The sequence below is a fragment of the Manacus candei genome, unplaced genomic scaffold (assembly GCF_025592945.1).
Source record: "Manacus candei isolate 608988 ecotype Guabito, Panama unplaced genomic scaffold, ASM2559294v1 h1tg000015l, whole genome shotgun sequence".
In the NCBI taxonomy this organism is placed as follows: Eukaryota; Metazoa; Chordata; class Aves; order Passeriformes; family Pipridae; genus Manacus; species Manacus candei.
This window is the reverse complement of record NW_026138063.1, coordinates 14,206,060-14,226,066: the sequence shown is the minus strand read 5'-3', so window position 1 is coordinate 14,226,066 and position 20,007 is coordinate 14,206,060. Positions and strand designations below refer to the sequence as shown.

General features: G+C 41.6%; 1 protein-coding gene across 3 annotated transcripts in view; it reads right to left on the bottom strand.

The window, feature by feature from the left end:
• Window positions 1-20,007, bottom strand: part of PLOD2 (procollagen-lysine,2-oxoglutarate 5-dioxygenase 2) — a 65,089-nt gene that overhangs the window by 43,398 nt on the left and 1,684 nt on the right. Inside the window, exon 1 of one of the 3 annotated variants that reach the window (XM_051781349.1) lies at window positions 7,467-7,804. The exons of 1 other annotated variant lie outside the window; for it this stretch is intronic. In XM_051781349.1, the coding sequence (XP_051637309.1) occupies window positions 7,467-7,572 (106 nt within the window). In that variant the 5' untranslated portion in view covers window positions 7,573-7,804. Of the gene's footprint in view, window positions 1-7,466; window positions 7,805-20,007 lie in introns of those variants that run through there. One more of the 3 variants, XM_051781350.1, reaches the window with a different exon arrangement.

The window sequence follows — 20,007 nt, the reverse complement described above, 5'->3', positions numbered from 1 at the left end:
AAATGCAGGAAGCTTCCAGGAGCTCCCTAGGGAGCGAAATATAGAAAGTATCATTTCCTGGTTTCAGTTACTTTCAAATAGCTGGTACTATTGAGACTTCCTCAGCCACAGTACATTCTGCCTGTTCTCATGTGTTTTAAAGAGCAAAGTTTGGTTAGCAGAAACGCACACTTAGACTAAGCAGGAGCTGCTCTGAATTTTCTCCTATTATAGAATTTATGTTAGATTACCACTTGCTAACACACGGCTCCTGGTCAGGACACTAAATTTTTCTTTCTCTTCTTTTTCTTTTCTACCAACTGTAATTCCCTCATGCTTTAATTCACAGCACAGGGTGTGAACACACATTTCCCTCTCCCATGCAGACTGACTCCAACAGCAAGCCTGCTGAGCTGCTGCTTACTGCTGTCTATTACCACATCATTTCTGATGTTTCACTGATACAGCACCTAAAATGATTACATTAAAATGATCAAATGTTGAACAGAGCCAGTTCTAAAACAATTAAATAAAAACTCATGGCCCACAGGTTGTAACTATTTTTCTGTATATGCATATACATTACCTATACACAGCTTCAAGGACTGGTAGTTACTCCCAATATACAACTGATTTCAGGAAACATTTAAAAGCTGATTATGTCTCAGCCCTTAACTTTTTTAATTTAGTAGTACTGAACACACAGTCAACAAGAGCTCATTAAGAACTGTATGTGCACTCATCAATCACACACATCAGTCCCGGGTGCAGCGCTGGCCAGTGCTCTGGCCTGCACTCACTCTAATGCAAGATTTCCTTGTTTTGATAGTTGAACAAAGCCAAATACAAGCAGGAGTAAAGTGTTTTTCCATCAGTTTCAGAGGACTTGGATAAGACCCTATTTACTGAGTCAGTTATTCTGTAGTAAAGCAAAGATAAGACGAGTTCCTTAGTTCCCAGATGAGAAAAAAAATTAAAATCAACTGTTTGTAAATGACATCATTGCCATGCATGAAGGAACTGCCTAACTTCCTGACAAATGGGGAACAGATCAGGTTACAGCTGTTTATTGGTGCCCAGACAGCAATCAAACCACAAAAATCTTCTCGAGAGTGGGAATGGATGGAGTCATGGCACGAGCTGTGTCTTGCTTGAATGCACCGATTGGATGGCCCTGCTATAAACTGTCATCGGGGCTGTGCAGCTGAGAGCAGGACACAATTAGCATCAGCTGGCTAAGTGAGAAAGTTTACTCAGCTTCTGCCTTTTTGTAGCCTTGCCCTCTCTGCTTCTCTCATAAATATGTATCTAGAGGAGAGCATGTTACTTCTTAAGCTGTCGTTTAGCAAATCCAGCTGTTTAAACAGAAGCAGTCACACACAGCAACAGGCACTGTTCAAGTCCATTTTTTGACAGGTAATCAATCCATCAATGAAACTCAGCAGTTAGGACTTGCAATAATGGTTTCGCCTTAGACTAGTCTTTACGTTAAGAAAAGAGAGAAATTTAAGCTGGAACTGGAGCCATCCTGAAGACACAGAGCTGTCCTTCGTGCCCACACTGTGGTTCATGTTGTAAGCAGATGCTACCACCCGGATCAGTCAGTTCATTTGAAAAAGCTGCCCTACAGCTTCACATCTGGTCCTGTGTACAAACACTGGACATCTAAAATTCTCCAAACAGAACCACAGGCCACACTACCCTGGAAAGGAAGGAAATCCCATACTTTTCAAAGTTCTCTTTTCTGTGCAAACAAGCAACTTAAACTCCACACTGGTGGGATCAGTGCCCTGTTTTGAACAACTCAGTTCTTCAAATCATGAAATGGCAGTAAAAACTTCTGTCCTACTTCTGACACAAGACATGTCATGTCATGTATGATGCATGTTTAAAGATGCTTTTAACATAATACACTTGACCCAGCAACTTCAGCTCATAAAGTTATGGGCCTGGTTCTGATCCAACACAAGTACAGCTGCTTTACAGCAAAGCAAAACAGTATTAGTAAATTGCTTATGAAGATAGTCTAAGGGAACACTTTACTGTATTAAAGTTTCATGTGAACTTTAAAAACTAAACTAAACAATCGACTTTTACGTTTTAAAAAAGTAAAAAATTAGGAAAGCAATTGTATCAGATACTGATTAGTTCTTGCACAGCTGATTTCAACAATGGGCTCATTCAGAACACTTAGACCCACAGGTACAGAATTTATTCTCAGAGGAGTGAGAACATTCTTCACTTTAATGACAAACCTATTTTTGTTTAGCTTTTTTTCCTGTCTCTTTTTTTTCCCTTACAGTTTGTTAGCATTAATTACGAATACTGCAGCTTTAAAAACATACTTGCTCTATCATTGCAAGAATCAGTATTACCATCAAAAAGGATTCCCCACACACCTTTTTTTCCCCCCATGTCTATTTTTTAGGAAAATCCACAATGGATCAAGAGATTGTCAATTTTTCCAAGAATGAACCCTCAAATATTTTCAAAGGGCAGACCATAAGAGCTGGTGGGGCGAACACTAAAATAGAGGCAGTTTCTTCAGAATTGTCCTATAAATTCAAAAGTAATGTTTTAAACCAAAGCAGAGTTCTACTGATTAGCTTTAAACTATTAAGGAAATTCGTCTGTAATTACTTTGTAACTCCATTACAAAAATAGTCATGTCTGAAAAGAAATTATACAGTAATACAGAGTATCTTTAATTTTGGTTCATGCAGAAACAGAATAAAATATTCAAATATGTCAACTGTATCATTAGTCAATAATCTAAATATTTAAACAATGAGTAGGTACCTAAGTTTCTCCAGTCTTAGTGTTCATTGGAACCAATGTTAAAACATTATATTAAAAAACCCAGTTCACAGCAAGAAAAGCATGCACACACACAGAAAACATGAAGAAGCCAGATTACTCTGATGACCAAATAATGTTTCTTTAGTGCACTTGTAATTTGTTTTTCATTTGTTTGTTTTACTTCTACTACAAATTGTAAGCAAATTCTAGCCCCTGGAAAACAGACATCTGAGATGAAACAGCATCTTTACATATTTAGTCTCCTCATGACCAGTACCATCCATATTTTTAAAACTGAATTCACCTTAAGGAAATACTCCAGGAGCAGTTCTATTAATCCTAAAGCCACTTGTGGTGTCAGGCTGTGCTTGCAAGCATGTATTCCTTGATAATTAAGTGTTGTTTATTCTCTAGAGCTACAACACTCCCACACATTAGTAGCAGGATTGTGTCTTATCTGTTTGGTCAAGCTGTGTTTTGTGCTTGAGAGAACCCTGCTCATGTTTAAATTAAGAAAGATCAAAAACATTCTTCACTTTCAAACTTGTTTGCAACTGGTGACTCAAAAACTATAAAAACCCCTAACAACATAAATAAAAACAAAAATGCCCTTATTGCAACCATACTTATTCTTCATGACAAGGAAATTCACTTGAGCAGCATGTCAAGTAATTTGTAATTCAGATTGGTAGCTCTACACAAATGGAAAGATACGGCTTCTGATTACACAACATAACAGTGTTAGTTCAACCTAAACACTTCCCTGTGAAGAGACTGAGTCACTTTTGCTTAAATAAGCAGAAAGGAGGGAAAAAGCCAAGAACTTGCACATAAATAATGACCCTCCAGAATGTGCCACGAACATAATATTAGTTCAGACCCCTGACAGGGACACATTTCACACAAAACACCCCCGGCTCAGATAATCACGGCAGTCATTCCACTGTACCTTTACAGTACAGTTTACAGCATCTAATGCTGATGATAAAGGTCACAACTGTTTTACTTTTTCTTGCTTTAATTAAAAATGCATTTTACAGTCAAAGTTGCAGTAATTCCACTGTATATCACAGAGAGAAACAATGTCACATCCATCTCTGTGGTCTACTTCCACAGCCTCATTATTCCCTCTACCTACAGAAAGAAAGAAAAGCCTGAACAAAAATGTCTACATTTTCTTTTGCCACAGATACTGGCATTGTGCAGCCTCTAAAACAAGTGCTACACAGAACTCAGACTGCAAACTTTGGGTGTTTTCAAGGATGAGTATTTTCACGGGAAAAAGAGGTGATGAAAGAACAACTTTGCTGGTTTGCACCTCCACAGCCAAATTTTCTTACTTTTATCTTATTTCCAAATACTCACACCCCTCACTACACACTTACATTTGTCAGTCACTATTGATTTCAAAGCTGTAGGCTAAAGGTATCTTTTGAAATAGATACTTCTATTTGAAGTGGAGCACACTGATGCTAAATGTATGACGGTGTCCCAGACACAGGCAACCCAAGTGCTGTCTCCTGCAGGGTCAGTTCTGGGCTCATCAATCTCTGCTTTTACCATTCACCTCTAAGGGGAGGTGGCAGCTTTTTCATACAGTCCCCACAAAAAGGGCACAGCCCCAAGAGACCCAGAGGACGTTTTTCCACAATACAGGTTTATGCAGCAGTTTTAGGTACTGTGGTGACAAGAGAAGACAGAAGTAGCACCAGCAAAGAAGTAAGACACTGAAGATTGGGCAGGTAGATGGAGGCAGGCATAGAGTGCTGTATTTATGATCTCTCCTCCACCAAGCAGGCTGAGTCTGTCAGTACTTCTAATAAGTATGTCAAGATGGCTGAATGACCAAAATCTCTTGTTTGGGTACCACAAGCAACCCAGAAGGGAAGGTCTATCGATGGCTATCACTCATAGATACTATTTTGACTGACCCCAAAAAAGTCAACACAAATGGCAACAGTACGTGCTGTATCTTCAAGTGAGTCCTCACAGAGCTAGGCCAGCCAGCAGTTACTGCTTGAAGCATTTGTGACCAGCAGCTGATGGATGCCGAGGTGGAGGAAAGCTCACTGGCTCCGAGCGCTCCCGCAGCCAGCTGTGCTGCCCCACCTCCTGGCCAGGCTTCTCTGGAAAGCCACCCACGCTGCTGGAGCCCTGTTCCCCCCAGCCCACCCCTCCCACTTCAGGAGCACACACAGACACTACGGACCCACCTCAAAACCTGCCCATTTGCCGCTGCTGCAACCTGGGCCCCAACACCTCAACACGGCCGTGCTCCAGCCCAGTCCCCACAGCTGCTCTGGGGAACAGACTCAAAGGCAGCAAACTCATTTCCCATGCAAACAGCTGACTGACAAAACATTTTAGGTGAGAACATCATCTGCATCTGCTGCCAAGAGCAGTGTCTGCCTCTCAGGCAATGATAAATGTCATTTCCACTGTCTTTCTGTGTGTCACAATCAGCAATGTGCATGCAGCAAGTGTGGTGCAGTGGAAATATTTCAACACTGGTGTTTTAACACAGAAACTTTGCATCTTCACCACACAGGGGCCAGTGTTTCAGAGCTCAACAGTGCTCTTCTCTGCAATTGCCTGAAATATAAACCTGTGGCCAAGGAAGGAGCGCAGGACAGATTTCTGCAAACACTGTTTGCCACAGGGCCACACTGACTCTCACTGTAACCAGTGCTGTGCAACAGGCAGCTCTTTCCAAAGACTTTTTGAATAAAGTCTTATGAAGATGCAGCTTGGCAGTCAGTTTCAGACACTCTTGTTAGAGCTTTGTCTCAAGTAAGCAATATGAATGGGCTGTGTTAAAAATCGACATGCAAATTGTGTCTTCGCCTGCTGTTTTACACCAAACTGTACAAAGTATCAAGAGACTAGAAATTGAAAAACAGATTTCTAGAACTAGAGGCACCATAAGGTCTGCCTCTCTTCAGGCCATACAGCACAGGGAAAACATTTAAGGGTTAAAACTGGAATAAAAACACGTAACACAGCAGGAAGTGTCTGGGGTCAAGAAACTACTCACAGAGTGGTTTCAGCCCTGCACAGATTTCTACAGTTCAGGTTATTCATGTTTAAACTAAAAGGAATTAAGGTCTTCCTGTGTGAACACCTATATATAAACTTATCAGTGCTTTCTTGCACTGTAATTTGTGTAGCGTCATTTTTACTATTGATATAGACATAGCAGTCTATTTTTGGGTTGCTGAATCATACGGAGCTGTCTGGACTATGCACTCTGCTTTTCACAGATTTGAAAAGCAGCAGGATTAAAGAAAAATCCTTACCATGCCAGCTACTAGTTTATATCAGCCTGAGATCCCACATTTCAAGGGCATAGTTTAAAAAAGCATTATTTGAATAGATATGTTCGTGAAAACATAACTGTGTTTGCAATAACTGATTTCCAAAGGTGCTCAACTTGCAGTCACTGCCCTGAAAACAGGTACAGAAGCTCAACTTTTTGCTCAAAACTGTTCCTGTGGGGTGCACCTCCGAGGGGCAGCAAAGGCTGAATGGTAATGCTCACACCCCTCTGACAGACAGCATCCACACCACAGCCTTCAGATAAATCCTCTGAATGACCAAAAGTAGCAAAGTACCAAGAAAAGTGGAAATGAGAAGTTCATTGAGTGGAGTCTGCTATCCGTCAACACCATTCTTTTTAACTGTTTTAACTTTTCACTAGTTCTCAACCAAGTCATCAGTTTTCATATCAAAGAACTTGCTGACAAAACTTGCTTCTCAAATAAAGCAGCCTCCTTATGCACACTAGAAAATTAAGCCAGATATTAAAAATAACTTGATTACACTTGAGTAAAACAAGCCAAGAAATGAAACTATTTTGGATATCATGTGGTAATAATCTAGTGGGATGAAATACCTTTGTACGCTTAGAATAGAAATCAGAACTACGGACTCTCAAAAAGTATTAGAGCAAAAAACATGTTTTGGCATATTGATAGACATACATGTGCTTGGACACCTCTCTCTGAGGGAATTTCCTGCCTACATTCCCTTATTTTACATGCTGAAGATAAAATTTTCTTCTACCTTCTGGTTCCTTAAAGTTAAAGCTGCTAGAGAACACAAGTGAAAGGCAAGGCAGGCACTGGAGTGAGTCTCCAGCTGACTTTTGCACGAAGTAGGAAACTTCATCAGCAGTTGCTACAGTTTAGAGACACAGAGACTGACGCTATTGCTTTCCCCAGCCTGGAAAAAACATGTTCATCAACACCTTGTCTCAGGGAGAGAGAAGAAAAGGGGGGAGGCGGGCAAGGCAAAAGCCTAAGAGACTCAATTCCCTTTAAGGAATCCTTTTCCTTTTCTTTTCTCCCAAGGGTGATCATGCATCTATGACCCCCTGGGTGGGTTAAGGCACTTTCAAGCCGAGTGGTTCCTCTTGTCAGCAACCTGGGGAGCGCTGCCCCGGCCGGCGCCGCCGCCACTCCCGCACGGCCGAGCCGCTCCGCCGCCCCGAGCGGCGCGTTACCGTGCGGGGCGGGGGGAAACAAATAAATAACCCGGGAAAGCGGCGGGTCCCAGCCTCCACTGAGGCGGGAGGGCTTTCCCTCCCTGCCAGATGTTACCGATCCGGAAGGCACAAAGCCGCCGGCGCATCCCCGCCGCCCGCGGGGCACCGCCATCGCATCCCAACCCCCGCACCGCACCGAGCTCACCTGCGGGGCCGGGGCGCCGCTCCGCCGCCGCCCGCAGCGCCAGGGCCAGCAGCAGCAGCAGCGGCGGCAGGAGGAGGCGCGGCCACCGGGCGCCGCTCCACGCCATCTTCCCCCTCCGCACCCGCCGGCCTGCCCGCGCCACCAGCCCCCGACAGCGGGGGGAGAGGGGCGGGCGTGGAAAACCAGAGGGGAAAGCGGTGCCTGGGGGCCGCCGCGGCGCGGTACCGCTGCTGCTCCTCCTCCTCCGCAGCGGGCAGGAGCGAAGGGCGCTGCCGCCCGCCCCGGGCTTTATACGGCGGTGGGAGGGCCGGGGCTCCGAGGGCACCGGCGGCGCAACAGGAGCCGCTGGCGGCGCACGGTGCTGCTGCTGCCGCCGCCGGGGAGGGGCGAGCGGCCAAGCCCCGCCTCGGCCCCGCCGCCGGAGGTGCGGGAGCCGCAGGGATGGAGCGGAGCGGGCCGGGCTGGCGGGGCGCGGGACCGGCGAGACCCGGCTCGGCCCGCGCTGTGTCCCCGCGTCGGTACCAGCCGGGTGCGGGGCCAGTGCTGGCCATGTGGGCAATTACATTCGCCTGCCCCTCTAGACAGTTGCTCAGTGCTTTTATTGGCTGTTATGTCCCCATAAACCTATTTCTGAAAATTTAATTTTGTTCGGGCGACTGTGAGCACCTGAAGCTGCTGCTCCATGAGCCAACAGAAACAACGCGACCCTTTCGCACGTGCGCCCTGATGGCATCGGGACAGCGCTGCTCATCCCCTCTGCTTGTGGAAGACATACCTGTCAAACACTCCATCAGCTCAGCATTCAACTTTCCATAAGGACACAGGTCATTTGCCTAAGCTTAACAAGTAAGACGATTACACTTTTAACATTAAAGAAACGCCCAAAAAAGTCACTGAAGGCAAGCACAGCCATGGTAAAGGTGGTGTACTGACCCACTCCACTCTTTTTCTTATTATGATACAAAGTATATTCAAAAAAACTGCCATAAATCTTTAAAAGTCATGTAAAATTATTAAAGCAGATGTCAGCCTATTGGAATCAGTATGGATTTACACTTTGGAAAAATTATTTGAGGACCAAAGGCATAATCCAAACCAAAAATTAGTGGTGAAAGCAACAGTCATGTATGTGAGATCCACCTATATAATCATCAAAGACACCTCATTTTTTATCCTAAATGTGTCTATGGGCTTAACAGATGTGCTTTCCTGGAGCCACAGAGAAAAGAAAAAAGGGTGAAAGAAGGGAAAACTTGACCTAGGCTACTGCAGCTGTAAGAACTGTGTGCTTTTCTTTGGAACCCAGGGCAAAAGTCAGAGCCTGCATTATGTGCCCAGATACTTTTACGTTTAATTGGGAGAGCTCATTCTTTCTCGATCAGGCAGCACACACAGCAGGGAAGGAGGCAAAGCCAACCGAAGAAAAAGACTGGGTCTTTGGTCTGAAGGAGCTCCTACAACATAGAGGCCCATGAAAGCAGGAGCTGGGAACTGAAAATGTTATCATGCAATTGATGACGGCGCAGCTGCAAACTATGGAGAAACAAAAAAGATCCTCCAATTCTTGGGCAATTACTCATGACATACTTTCTCCTGCCACCTCTGACAGGCACACAGAGATTCACCAGAGAACAAGTACCTTTTAAGTGTAAACAGTATGACCACATTTATGCACATGTCCATGGTGGGATGCTACTAAATCTTTGGTTTGTTTGTGTTTTTTAAATAAGTTCAAGAAATTTTGCTAATGAAAAACAATGATGGAAAAAATAATATAGGACAGCTATAGTTTTAAGGTAGAAAACAGTTTAAACAAGCATTTCAAAAGAGGTCCTCAACAGATCAAACCTCACCTCAGATCCAGAACAGCTTAATCGTAACACTTGTACTGAGAGATATAAAGAACATGTAATTACAAAGCTGAAAAAAAGTAAAAACACATTGAGAAGAGATTAAATCAGAAAAGACATGTAGAACACACTTAATACCATCATCCCTGAAAGAAATGACTGATTTCATCACTAAAGTCTGAGAGGAAAAAGACAGGACCGTTGGGTAACATTTCAGAATACCATGGAGATGATGTCATGGCTCCCATGGGTGGGACGGGAAGCAGATGAAGCTTTGGCTTTGAGAATTGAGAGTAAAATCAGCAGCTGACTGTCACGTACATACACAGTGCTCTGAGAGATCAGTCTGGCACCTCACCTCTGTCATATGCAGCTTGTTTCACCAGAGAAAACACACAGGTCCTGAAACAGCACTATTAGGTGGAAACCAACATGAGAGATCCCATGAGGCATTTTGTTATCAAAATGCACACGTAAACAGTAGCAGGGAAGAATGAAAACATTGGTGAAAGAACTCTGTGAACATGCAACAATGAAAGGAAAGGAAATCACTGGAAAAGAAAGATTTCTAATGTATGAGGAAAATGGGTTGAGAGAATTGTGATATAAACACAGCTCGTACCTGTAAGGGCAAGCCCAGACTTGGACTAGAAACTTATACATTTTCTTGTCATTTTCCTTAGTCTCTTGAAGGCTAGTTTCATTTTTGACTGTTCTTAGAAAATGCAAGCTTTGTCCCCAGAGAGAAAACAGAGCTGAAAGCTACCCAAAACACTCTTTCAAAGTGACAGATGTGGTCAAGACATCTCCCTCCCCCCAGAGGCTTCACTCGGACATTGGCTGATGGAAGGGAAAATGTTTGTGAAACTCCAGAACAGAGCTCCACCAGCTGTGCAGTGCCCAAGGGCTCTGTCTCGCCCTGCCTTCACAGACACTTGGGTTAGAAATGTTACTTTTGTCCACAAATACCAACTTCAAGGCATGAACTGGCAGCTGGTAGTTAGCAGTGTCTTCAGCTCTCCTGATGCTGTTGCTTCAATACTGTATTACTGTTATAGCAACTCATCCTTTAAATCTCTGAACTGCTAAGTAGGAACTTATGCTCAAACCAAAATAATTTTTAAGAATAACATAAGCAGTGTGTAATGTAAAGTGCAAATATATGTGTTATGCTACAGAGGTTAACTGCAGAAACAATTCCTACACATGTCCCAAAAAACAGGGTCACTTTCTTGCTCTTGTCACTGTTTGTTCTTCTGACTTTTAACTTTATCAAGCCTTTTTCCTTCTCCTTTGCAACAAGACCATTTCTTCATGATTCTAAGAAATTAATCAGTTTGGTTAAGTAGGCATGGAGGAGAGGAGAGGGTTTTAGCTGTGGGGCTCTGAACATGGAAGCCGAAGGAGTTTTCTTGTCCTAAAACTACAGCAGTAGTGAGGAAAACAAGAACAGTTTTGCAAGAAGTCCTCACTTCTGAAAGTAACTGTGAAAAGTGATTTTCTAACCTTATAATTAGTTGCCAAATTTTTAATTATTTTTTTTCAGACCCTGTGCATTTTCAACAGATCAGCATTAATATCTAGGATTCAGCTGGCAGGCGTTTGGGCAAAATTTAACAGGACCTCTGCAGATGACAACAGCTTCCTGAATTGTTTCTAATCTCAATTCCTTCAGTGCCCCTTTCTCAGATGTTTAGAGAGTTCTTTTATGGTCATGGCAACTCCCTGTCTGTATCTTTCTATCCACAGGTCTCTTTCTTGGTTGTCTGTAGGAAATTATCACGGGGTTGGCAACTTCCATCTTCCCCAAACCACCACCAATTTTATTTCAAAATGCATACAGATGGTGTCACATGGAATGGAAACAGAGAGAGTTACCAGAGAGAGTTACGCAGTCAAAGGGAGGGAAGCCCTGTCACAGGAAGCTGCCTTCTGAACCACAGACACTTCTTATGGACCTTTTTCACATCCTCTGACTACTCTTCATTTCACTGTCTTTATAAAACACAGTCTCTGCTCCTACTGTGCTTTGCCTGTCCTTGAACTCACCTCATCTTGCATCTAGGCCTCTAAAGCTATTCTTTTATTCTGGAGACCAACTAGAATACCTTTTCAATAAAGGCTACTATGGAGAAGTGTTGGTCACATGAACTTCCTTCCCTAATCTTATAACACTGAAATTGTTTGTTATATAGCAATTAAAACAAAAGAAAAATAACAAGATTGGTCTGTGGAAAGCCACATGACAGAAGTAATTGTCAACAATTCCCCAGCAGCAGTATAATATAATAGCAATAGAAACTGACATTCTAAAGTAATAAAAAATTTAAAAATTGCTTTTCAGTCAACCTTCTTCAGATATATTTCATTTAGATGCCTGAAGTTGTTTGAATTTGACCACAAGCCAATGAAACAGTAGAATTTAACTAGAATTAATTTTGGTTTTTCTTTTTTCACAAAAACATTAATATGAATGTGAAAGTCCATCTGGCAATAATATGGCACTAAAATGTGCATCACATTGCTTGACTTATGTGTATAAGAGCCTGTAATAAGGGCCTCTTAAGTACTCAAACCCTAGTAAGATATCTTCCATAGACAATTTATTTCCAAAGAATCAGGCTAAATGTTACTGAAATTCTAGACTTGCTGTCTGAAAATAGTTTCTCTTTGGTTGCCTCCCTTTAATTTATCCCCAACTTCAATAAGAACATTTCTTTGAGTTCCTGCCTCAGTCTTGTTATTGTGGGTGTGATCCAGCCCATTGCCAAGATGTGCCGAGTGCTCCTCAGGGATGCTGAGCCCCCCTGATTTCAGTGGAGGCTCAGCACCTTGTGCTATCGAGCACTGAGTGAACCCTGTGGGCCACAGTCATAATTTCTTTCCCAAATCAACCAATCAGAAATTACTTCATTTTATTCACTCATTTATAATTATAGCTATAAACAGCCCATATGAGCAAAAGATTAATAGTGTTAGCAAGCATTTTCAGGGTATAATCGGCTGTCATCCCATAATTACTCAAAAAGATTGAGCGAGTGGCTTTGAAATTACAAGGAGAGTTACATTCCTGTACTGAGATGGGAGCAAGAAGACACGAGTGCTCATGAAAAGCCGTGCTAAGTTTTTGTCTGTGGTCCATCCTTTGGCATTATGACATGATTGCTCCAGCCTCAAGGGCCTATCCTGTGCTACAGAAGTCAATGAGCAGCATAAGAGAAGAAATCCTGCTCACCTGGCCTTAAGCCAGATGCATTAGACCTCTGTCACTGCTTCTGGTGGACACAAATATCTGATCTCCATTTTTCACTTTCATTGCATTCATGTTTATGTTATTTATATAGGCAAAGAAACCAAGAATTAAATCCTGCAGACTAAGGTGATCACAGTTGATCTTGTAAAGATTTTGCTCCCATCACCCAATAAACTATAAAATGTTTCCCAGATTCTCAAATGAGAGGTGTTGAAATGCACAATTAATCATAATGACTAATGTAAAGTGTTGCTTTTGTTATTTTGGGATGTAGAAAAGAATATAACAGAAAATGAACTGACATTCAAGAAAACTGGCAAAAAAAAATAATTTTAAACATTAACTGTGGGATTCATAGAAACTAGGAGAAAAATGCCTTTAAGAAATTTTATGAAGCTGGGAGGCACTTGAAGTTTTGTGTCTGTCAACAAACGATCGTAATGTAAAAGTGTTCCTCCAAACACGCCTGTGGTATTGAACAGGCCAGAGTGTGTCACACGTGTAGGATCGACAGAGGAGGGGGGGTCAGTATGTGTTTTACAATAGTTGACCTAAAGCCTACTTTTTTTGTGATTTCAGAAGACTAATGGAGAGTTCTACAGTGGCAATTTGGGAAAACCGCTGGAGCAGAGAAGCATGTCCCACAAGTATTCCCCTACGGGAAGACATCAGATTCCATATTCTCTGTTACTGGAATGGTTTTGGTCCAAGTTTCTTTTCCTGCCTCTGCTCTGGGAGTTTTGTGTCTGTTCTGTCTGTCCACAATGATCTCATTCTCTCCAGCTGACTTGTATAAGGTAAACAGAAACTGCTGTCTGACAAAACCTAATTTTGACAGGTAGTTTTTTTAGTAATTTAGTTTGATTTATAACAACGTTGCCATTAAATTAGTCTTATTTCATACTTACTGTATGATCTAAATGAAGAATCCCAGATGGCCCCAAAACAACTTCTGGCAGCATTTCTGGAGCACTGGATTCAAGAGAGAAAGAAAGGAGGTGGACTGACCATTATTTTGCTGCTGCAAAGTCCCCTTGCACAGAGCCTTTCAGCTCCCACTTTTCAGCAGGCAGTGTGTGAAAGAGCAACCACAGGAAAGGTGAGGAAAAGCTAAGAACCACAGAACCTAGTTTAGTCATTGGTCAAAATACTATATGGCTTTGCAATACCTAACTATTTTGCCTCCTGACAAAAAAAACCTTTATAGGGAAAAAAAGGTGGTGGCCAATAAAAACAAGGTGTGGAAAGTAAAAATAGCATCTTTAAATGAACAGCTAAATACAGTTACCAGGGAAGCTGAGGTTTTGAGCAGTGTCCTTGGCATAAGCAATCAAGCAAGAAAATCTCATGACTGAATCAGCAGGAGAATGTGCTTTCAAACTTAGAAAAATTTAGGAGCTTTATACCTTTGAGGGTTTTTTCCTCATCCTCTTCTCCCATCTTGCATTGTGTGTGTACATAATTTATTTTGATAAAAGGGGATATGAAGGGAGGTTAGGTTCACATCACTATCAGAAAACTTTCTTTGCAGAGAAGCATTCACAACTGTTAACCCACACTTGTGGACTTAATCACTTCACTCAGTCACGGATAGGGCAAGTGTGAGAGCAAAACAAATTCAGACTTTTAACACTAAAATGGCAAGGAGTTACTGAAGCAATGAAAAAGTTTTAGGTTACAGGCTGTGAAAGGGAAATACATCCAGTTCACTGGATGCTTCTTCTCAATTGTATTTTTCAGGCCAGTGAGCAAAAGCACACATCCCTTTTTTTTGAGACTGGGAGCTTGACTGTTCTCAGCTTACATGGAAAGGGGCATAGAAGAGGCAAACTTTGAATAGCAACATAGTTTTGATGAATGTTATCCACTCTGCATTCAAAACAACTTACCTATCAGCTGTCAACGGAATGACAATAAATTAAGAACTTCCAACAGATCCTCAAGAGGACTCTTCTCAAAAGATTTTGAAATTTAATTATTTTTAGCACATCACTCAACAGAAGCCAGGAGGATGGCTACTTTGAATCTCTGAAATAATTTCTCAGAGACTGCAATTGTGCTTATTTAGTTTGGATGCTCAGGAAGATGAAGTCTGTAACTAAAATAATTCTAATGACGTGTCAAGGTTGGCAAAACCTGACATTGGCAGTACATCTTGCTCCTGTAGTCTGGGCTTTAGGAGGGTGATCTGGCTGCTTCACTTCCAGATAATCCAAAGCCTGTGCTGTTCAAGGCAACATACAGATTGAGTCTACATTAGGGAATGTGATGGAATGAAATTCCTTCCTGTTTAAAGTAAACTAAACAAACTTGCTTTACATATTGGAAGGAGGCAGCAACCTCCTCCAGACTGGGGAGAAACTGTGATGGATAAATAGCAGGAGTCACAGGTAGCCCTGTAGTGCTCCAGCACTGTGAGTGGCTGTTTATAAAATCCCAAACAGAATTAACAAAGTGGCCCAAGATGGCACATAGACTAAATAACACACGCTAGCAAGCCTGGGTCTCTGTCTTCTTCAGCTTTTTCCTCTTCCTCAGTCTTTTCCCCCTCCATCAAGAGGATATGTGTAGTATATTTTCCTGCAGCCAAAATCACTTCTGTAGGGTTTAGAAGAATGAAAATTACAACATTCAACCTAATAGTATCCTCAGATAAACCATGCAGGCAGCCTCTATTCCAGAGTGCCTAAAGGAGGCTGGAAACTTGGTAGGCACAGAGCACACATCCCCAGGACACTACCAGTAAATCTCCAGGTAAAATCCATCCTGTTGTCATAGCAAAGAAAAGGGGTGGATACAACTCCCTTTTCCTTGTATCCCTGTACCAATGTAAGGATATACTTGCCTTTGAGGTATTTACACATTAACAGTGTTTTTTGATATAGCCAGAATGAAATAAGGAAAAACTTTTAGCCCCTATGTCTGACTCTGGCAGGCAGCTATGTAGCAAATTATCACCTCTGCAAAATTCTTACATACACAAAGTCTTACTAATGTGGCTGTCTCATTGTGCTTATATTCTGCATGCTAGTATTTAGAATTCTTCTGAAATAAGGCCTGCAGAATTCGCTGTGCTCAGCTGTAATGCTCCCCACATGTAGTGGGGAATATCAGTATTCCTTGCATTCAGATTCACAGAGTGGGACTTGTACACATGATTCAGGAAAAAAAAAAATCAGTAATACTACTCTTGTTACTCTGCTTGGAAAAGCTACATAAACATTTGTGTTAAGCTACTAAAATGTTTCTAACCAGAGATATTTCATACAAATTATAAAGAAAAAAATAACCTTTACACCAGCCATTGTCATATCATTTCCCTTTCATGTATCCTTGTTTTCAAGATGCTTCCTGTTCACTTTTTTTTTTTTGCTGCAATATGTTCATGAAATGTATCTAGAACTGCATTAGCCCAGTCTCAGTATAAAAGCTCTGCAGGTCCATACATATTTCATTCTCTGTGTTTCGTGACAGGGACATGTGACTATCTTTAACTCTCTTTTGTGTATAATTGTTTGTCCTGCCCCCTCTGTGTGGAGATGACTCAACTGTCTCTAAGTTCACCAGTCTGCTCCAACCTGGAACAGTGCTCAGAAACATCAGCACACTTTTCCAGCCTCTTGGTGACCGGATTCAGCCACAAGCACAGCGTTTCCAGTCCCATGGCCTTCATTTTTTACCAAGATGCTTTTGAAGTTGTTGGTTCATGAGAAGGAAGAATCAGACCACTTTGCATGTACTTTTATACTCCAGTTGGAGTGTTTATACCTACACTGAATGCAGATCCAGGCAGTTGTTGGATCAGGCCCCTGAAGGTTAGTGCCATACAAAAGATTTCAAGTTGCCAGATAACATAAAAGCCATGGTTTCCAGTTCTCAAAATAGTGTCCATGAAAGTAATTTTGAAATTGTATTGTGTGCAGGAAACCAGGGACTCCTACAAATGTTACTGGTTTCTCATCCCAAGGCAAGGCAATTAGGCAATATTTTTATTTTTCAACCTTGCCTTCCTAAATAACACATCCCTATTATAACCATCTTTGGAAGTTTTTTGGAGGAAAAAATATTTAGTAAACATTTTTCCTCAGCAGGAAACATGAAGTAATCCTAGTAGATTATTATTAATTTGATTTTATGATTGCTACCAGTTTAGTAAATATGGTATTGTTTGACTCCAGAAGAGTGTCAGACACATTGTGCTCAGCATTGTGGTGACAGCCTGCAAAAACCTACTGAGCACCACCTGGGATAGTGTGAGGCTGGCAATCTGAATGATGATGTTGAGACTGTTATTAAATATTTACTGAGCCATCAGGACTCCTCAAATCACTATATAAAGCCGTTGTGAGGTATTATTATTGCCACAGGCTATTCACGTTACTCAGTTTTAAGGTTCACCCCCCAAGAGGTAATAGTGATAACATCCCCAGCTTTCCCATATAAAGAATAGAAACCACTTGCTTCCACAACAAAATATAATCTTTAAATTGGACCATGCTCCAAGTAGCTACCAAAGCCAGAGAAAGAACTATGACACAATTTCCAAAGCAAAACAAAGACAATTTAAAGGCAGAAAAAATTCCCCTTTAAATCAGAGAAATTCAAGAAAACTCATATGCCACTAAAGCCAGGATTCTGCAAAATCTCAGTGGCAGCCTCTTTCTGTCCTTGATACCTCATGTGTCTTTTTCCAAATCAGTATCAGAGAGAATGAAGATTCTTGTTGTTTTAGTAAGAGTAGGCCATTTAATCCTGCTCTTCATATCTTCCTTTGGCTGCTCAAAAGCAGCCCAGATTGCTGTATATCAATATGCAATTGTTCTGTTGAATTGCTATAAACAATCCTCGAGTTCTCAAACCTAATTTCAGCTTTTTATTCTCCCTGTGCTCTAGGACTGTTTGAGACAGCTGATGGTGTAGCTGAATATAAGTTTCTATAAACAAACGCTGTGCATTGGAACTGAACTGCACGTAGGCCATCCACACACTCTTTCCACTCTGGCTGCTTCTCCCTGAAGCCAGTTGGGGAAGATGTTTTGGCTGTGACTCCACTATAGGTTATTCCATATCAAACCAGCAACCAACTGGAGTGAGGAAAAAGCTACTGGTTAAATGTCCACGGTTTTCAGTGGGCATGCCAAAAGCCTCTGACAAGATGCACTTCTTTTCTCTTCTGAAAAGGATCAACATTCCCAGGCTGGCCTTTAAAGCTGAGCTCTGTTTTTGGGAGTCTGTGCTGTTCACCTCTCAAAGACAGGGAACCTACTGCAGCAATTAAAATTTTACTGTCTGAGTTTGCTTTTCATATAGTGTAGATGGGATATAAGGCAGGGATTTGCTTTACAATCACCGTTTATATCATTTACTCTCGTTCTTTTCATCCCAGAGAAAGCCTAACCTTTTTCCCATGGAATTTCTCTTAAGTGAGTCACAGAAGTCAACTGCTGCCCAGGCACTCACAGGAAAAAAGGATTTACATTTTATGTGCGTTTTTAGGAACACTCTTCTATCACACCATTCATCTCAATGACTAAATTAGGTCACCCCTTCGCTTTTTTTCCTCTTTGCATTGTAGAGGAAAGCAGACGTGATTTATCAGTCTCTCATTATGGAGGAGGCTTGATTCCGAATTTGTCCATCCACTTCTAACTCCACACAAACCTCAGTCTGTGATTCCCATCATTTTAGGGTTCCATAACCAGAGAGCATGACTGGGCAGAGAAAGGCTTTGACACTTGGGTGATTAAACATTTATAAAACACCTAATTTAGATGATGGGTGGGTGAGAGTTAGGAAGCAGCACCTCTCTGTGATGTGGTCTCTCCATAACCCACTGGAAAATATTTGGCAGTAAGCAAAGACTCAGAAAACAGGTACTAGCAAATATGCTTTGTTTCTCCACGTATGCTGTGGCTGAGGTGCCAGTTCATGACAAGTCACATGTCACTGGGAACAGGACCTGCAGCCCCTCTGGCAACACCCTGGCCCTCCCCACCTGCCTCGAGATCACTCCCCATAGCAGTGCTGCTGGGAACCCTGTGCCTTTTCAGTGGTGATAGAGGAAGTGAATATGACTTGTAAGGAAATGATTCCTGTGAATTCTTTCCAGCCTTCTACAGACTTTAAATTTATGGAATAAATTCTTAGTCTTGCACCAAAACTCATTTGCAAGTTGCATATGTAAACTTTTAAAGCAAAGCAATCTTTTGCACTTTTGATCTACTCCATTATTACCATGGAACTGATGGGACTTGGAAGAAACTTAGTTACTGCTCCACAGTCATAGAAATCTCCAATAAACAGGGAAATGTTTAACTAAATCTAATATAACAATTAATTCAAGTATCTTATTTAGACAATTCCATCGTATATGAAAATATAAAAACCTTATGCACAAAATTGCTAGATTAAGAGGAGCATCTTCATCATTCTTCATGGCTTCTTTTTTTTCCTTCTTTTGTAAGAAAAAATTATAGTTCTTATATTTTAACCTGAGAAGAAACACTTGATCAGGTGTTCTGACCAGAATGGCCCACTCACTGCATTCCTCTTACATACACTCATATTACAGCCAAAAAAGAACATGCATTAGATTAAAACATTTTGGTCCTCAGCAGAATTAACTGTTGATGCCATTCTGACAGCCATCAGCTATTAGTAGAATTGCTGTGGGAGTTTGTAAGAAGGCATTTGCAAATGTTTATCAATACAAATTTACCTCAGCAGCAAAAGGACCGACAGAATCAGTTGTTGTAGGCTGGGTGGATAAGCCTTGTTCTTCCTCCTAGCTGAACAAAAAGCACCTGAATCAATATGAATTGCAGGAAGATAGCTCAGGAGCTATCTGGGGCACAAGATAATGGTCTCAGGGGAGGAATGAAGTTCCAGGAATTGCAATAGTTTTCCAATTTTTACCTGTAATCAGGCAGGACCAAAGTACATCTCCAGGAAAGCACATCCCAAGGAAAGCCCTCATCATGCTCTCTTATCCAGTCACTCCAGGCTGCAGCTTGATTCTGCTGATATTTTTAGCCCTCCTTCTCTTGCTATTTCCCACTGTCAGCAGCTATATTTGCATTTCTAAATGGTCAAATTCTAATCATAAATGTACATTAACCAAGAATCACCTAATCTGTACCTGGATAGAAATACTGCTCTGGCTACATCTGAGCTGAGATACAGGGATTACATGGTGTTAGGTGCCCTCTGGACCAGGTAGCTAACTGCCTTTGACTTTGCAGAGCTTTAGCTCAAAGGATTTTGAAGTCAAATATGTTTTATGGATGTTTACACCTCATTACATCTTTCTGAAAAGATAAAAACTTGACTTGTGCATACTTCCGTCTACAAATTTGGCTTGAGTTTATCTGATAGTGAAAGCTTTTGCTAAATTTCACCACATAATTACTGAAGTGCAAATCCCCAGGAAGAACAATTT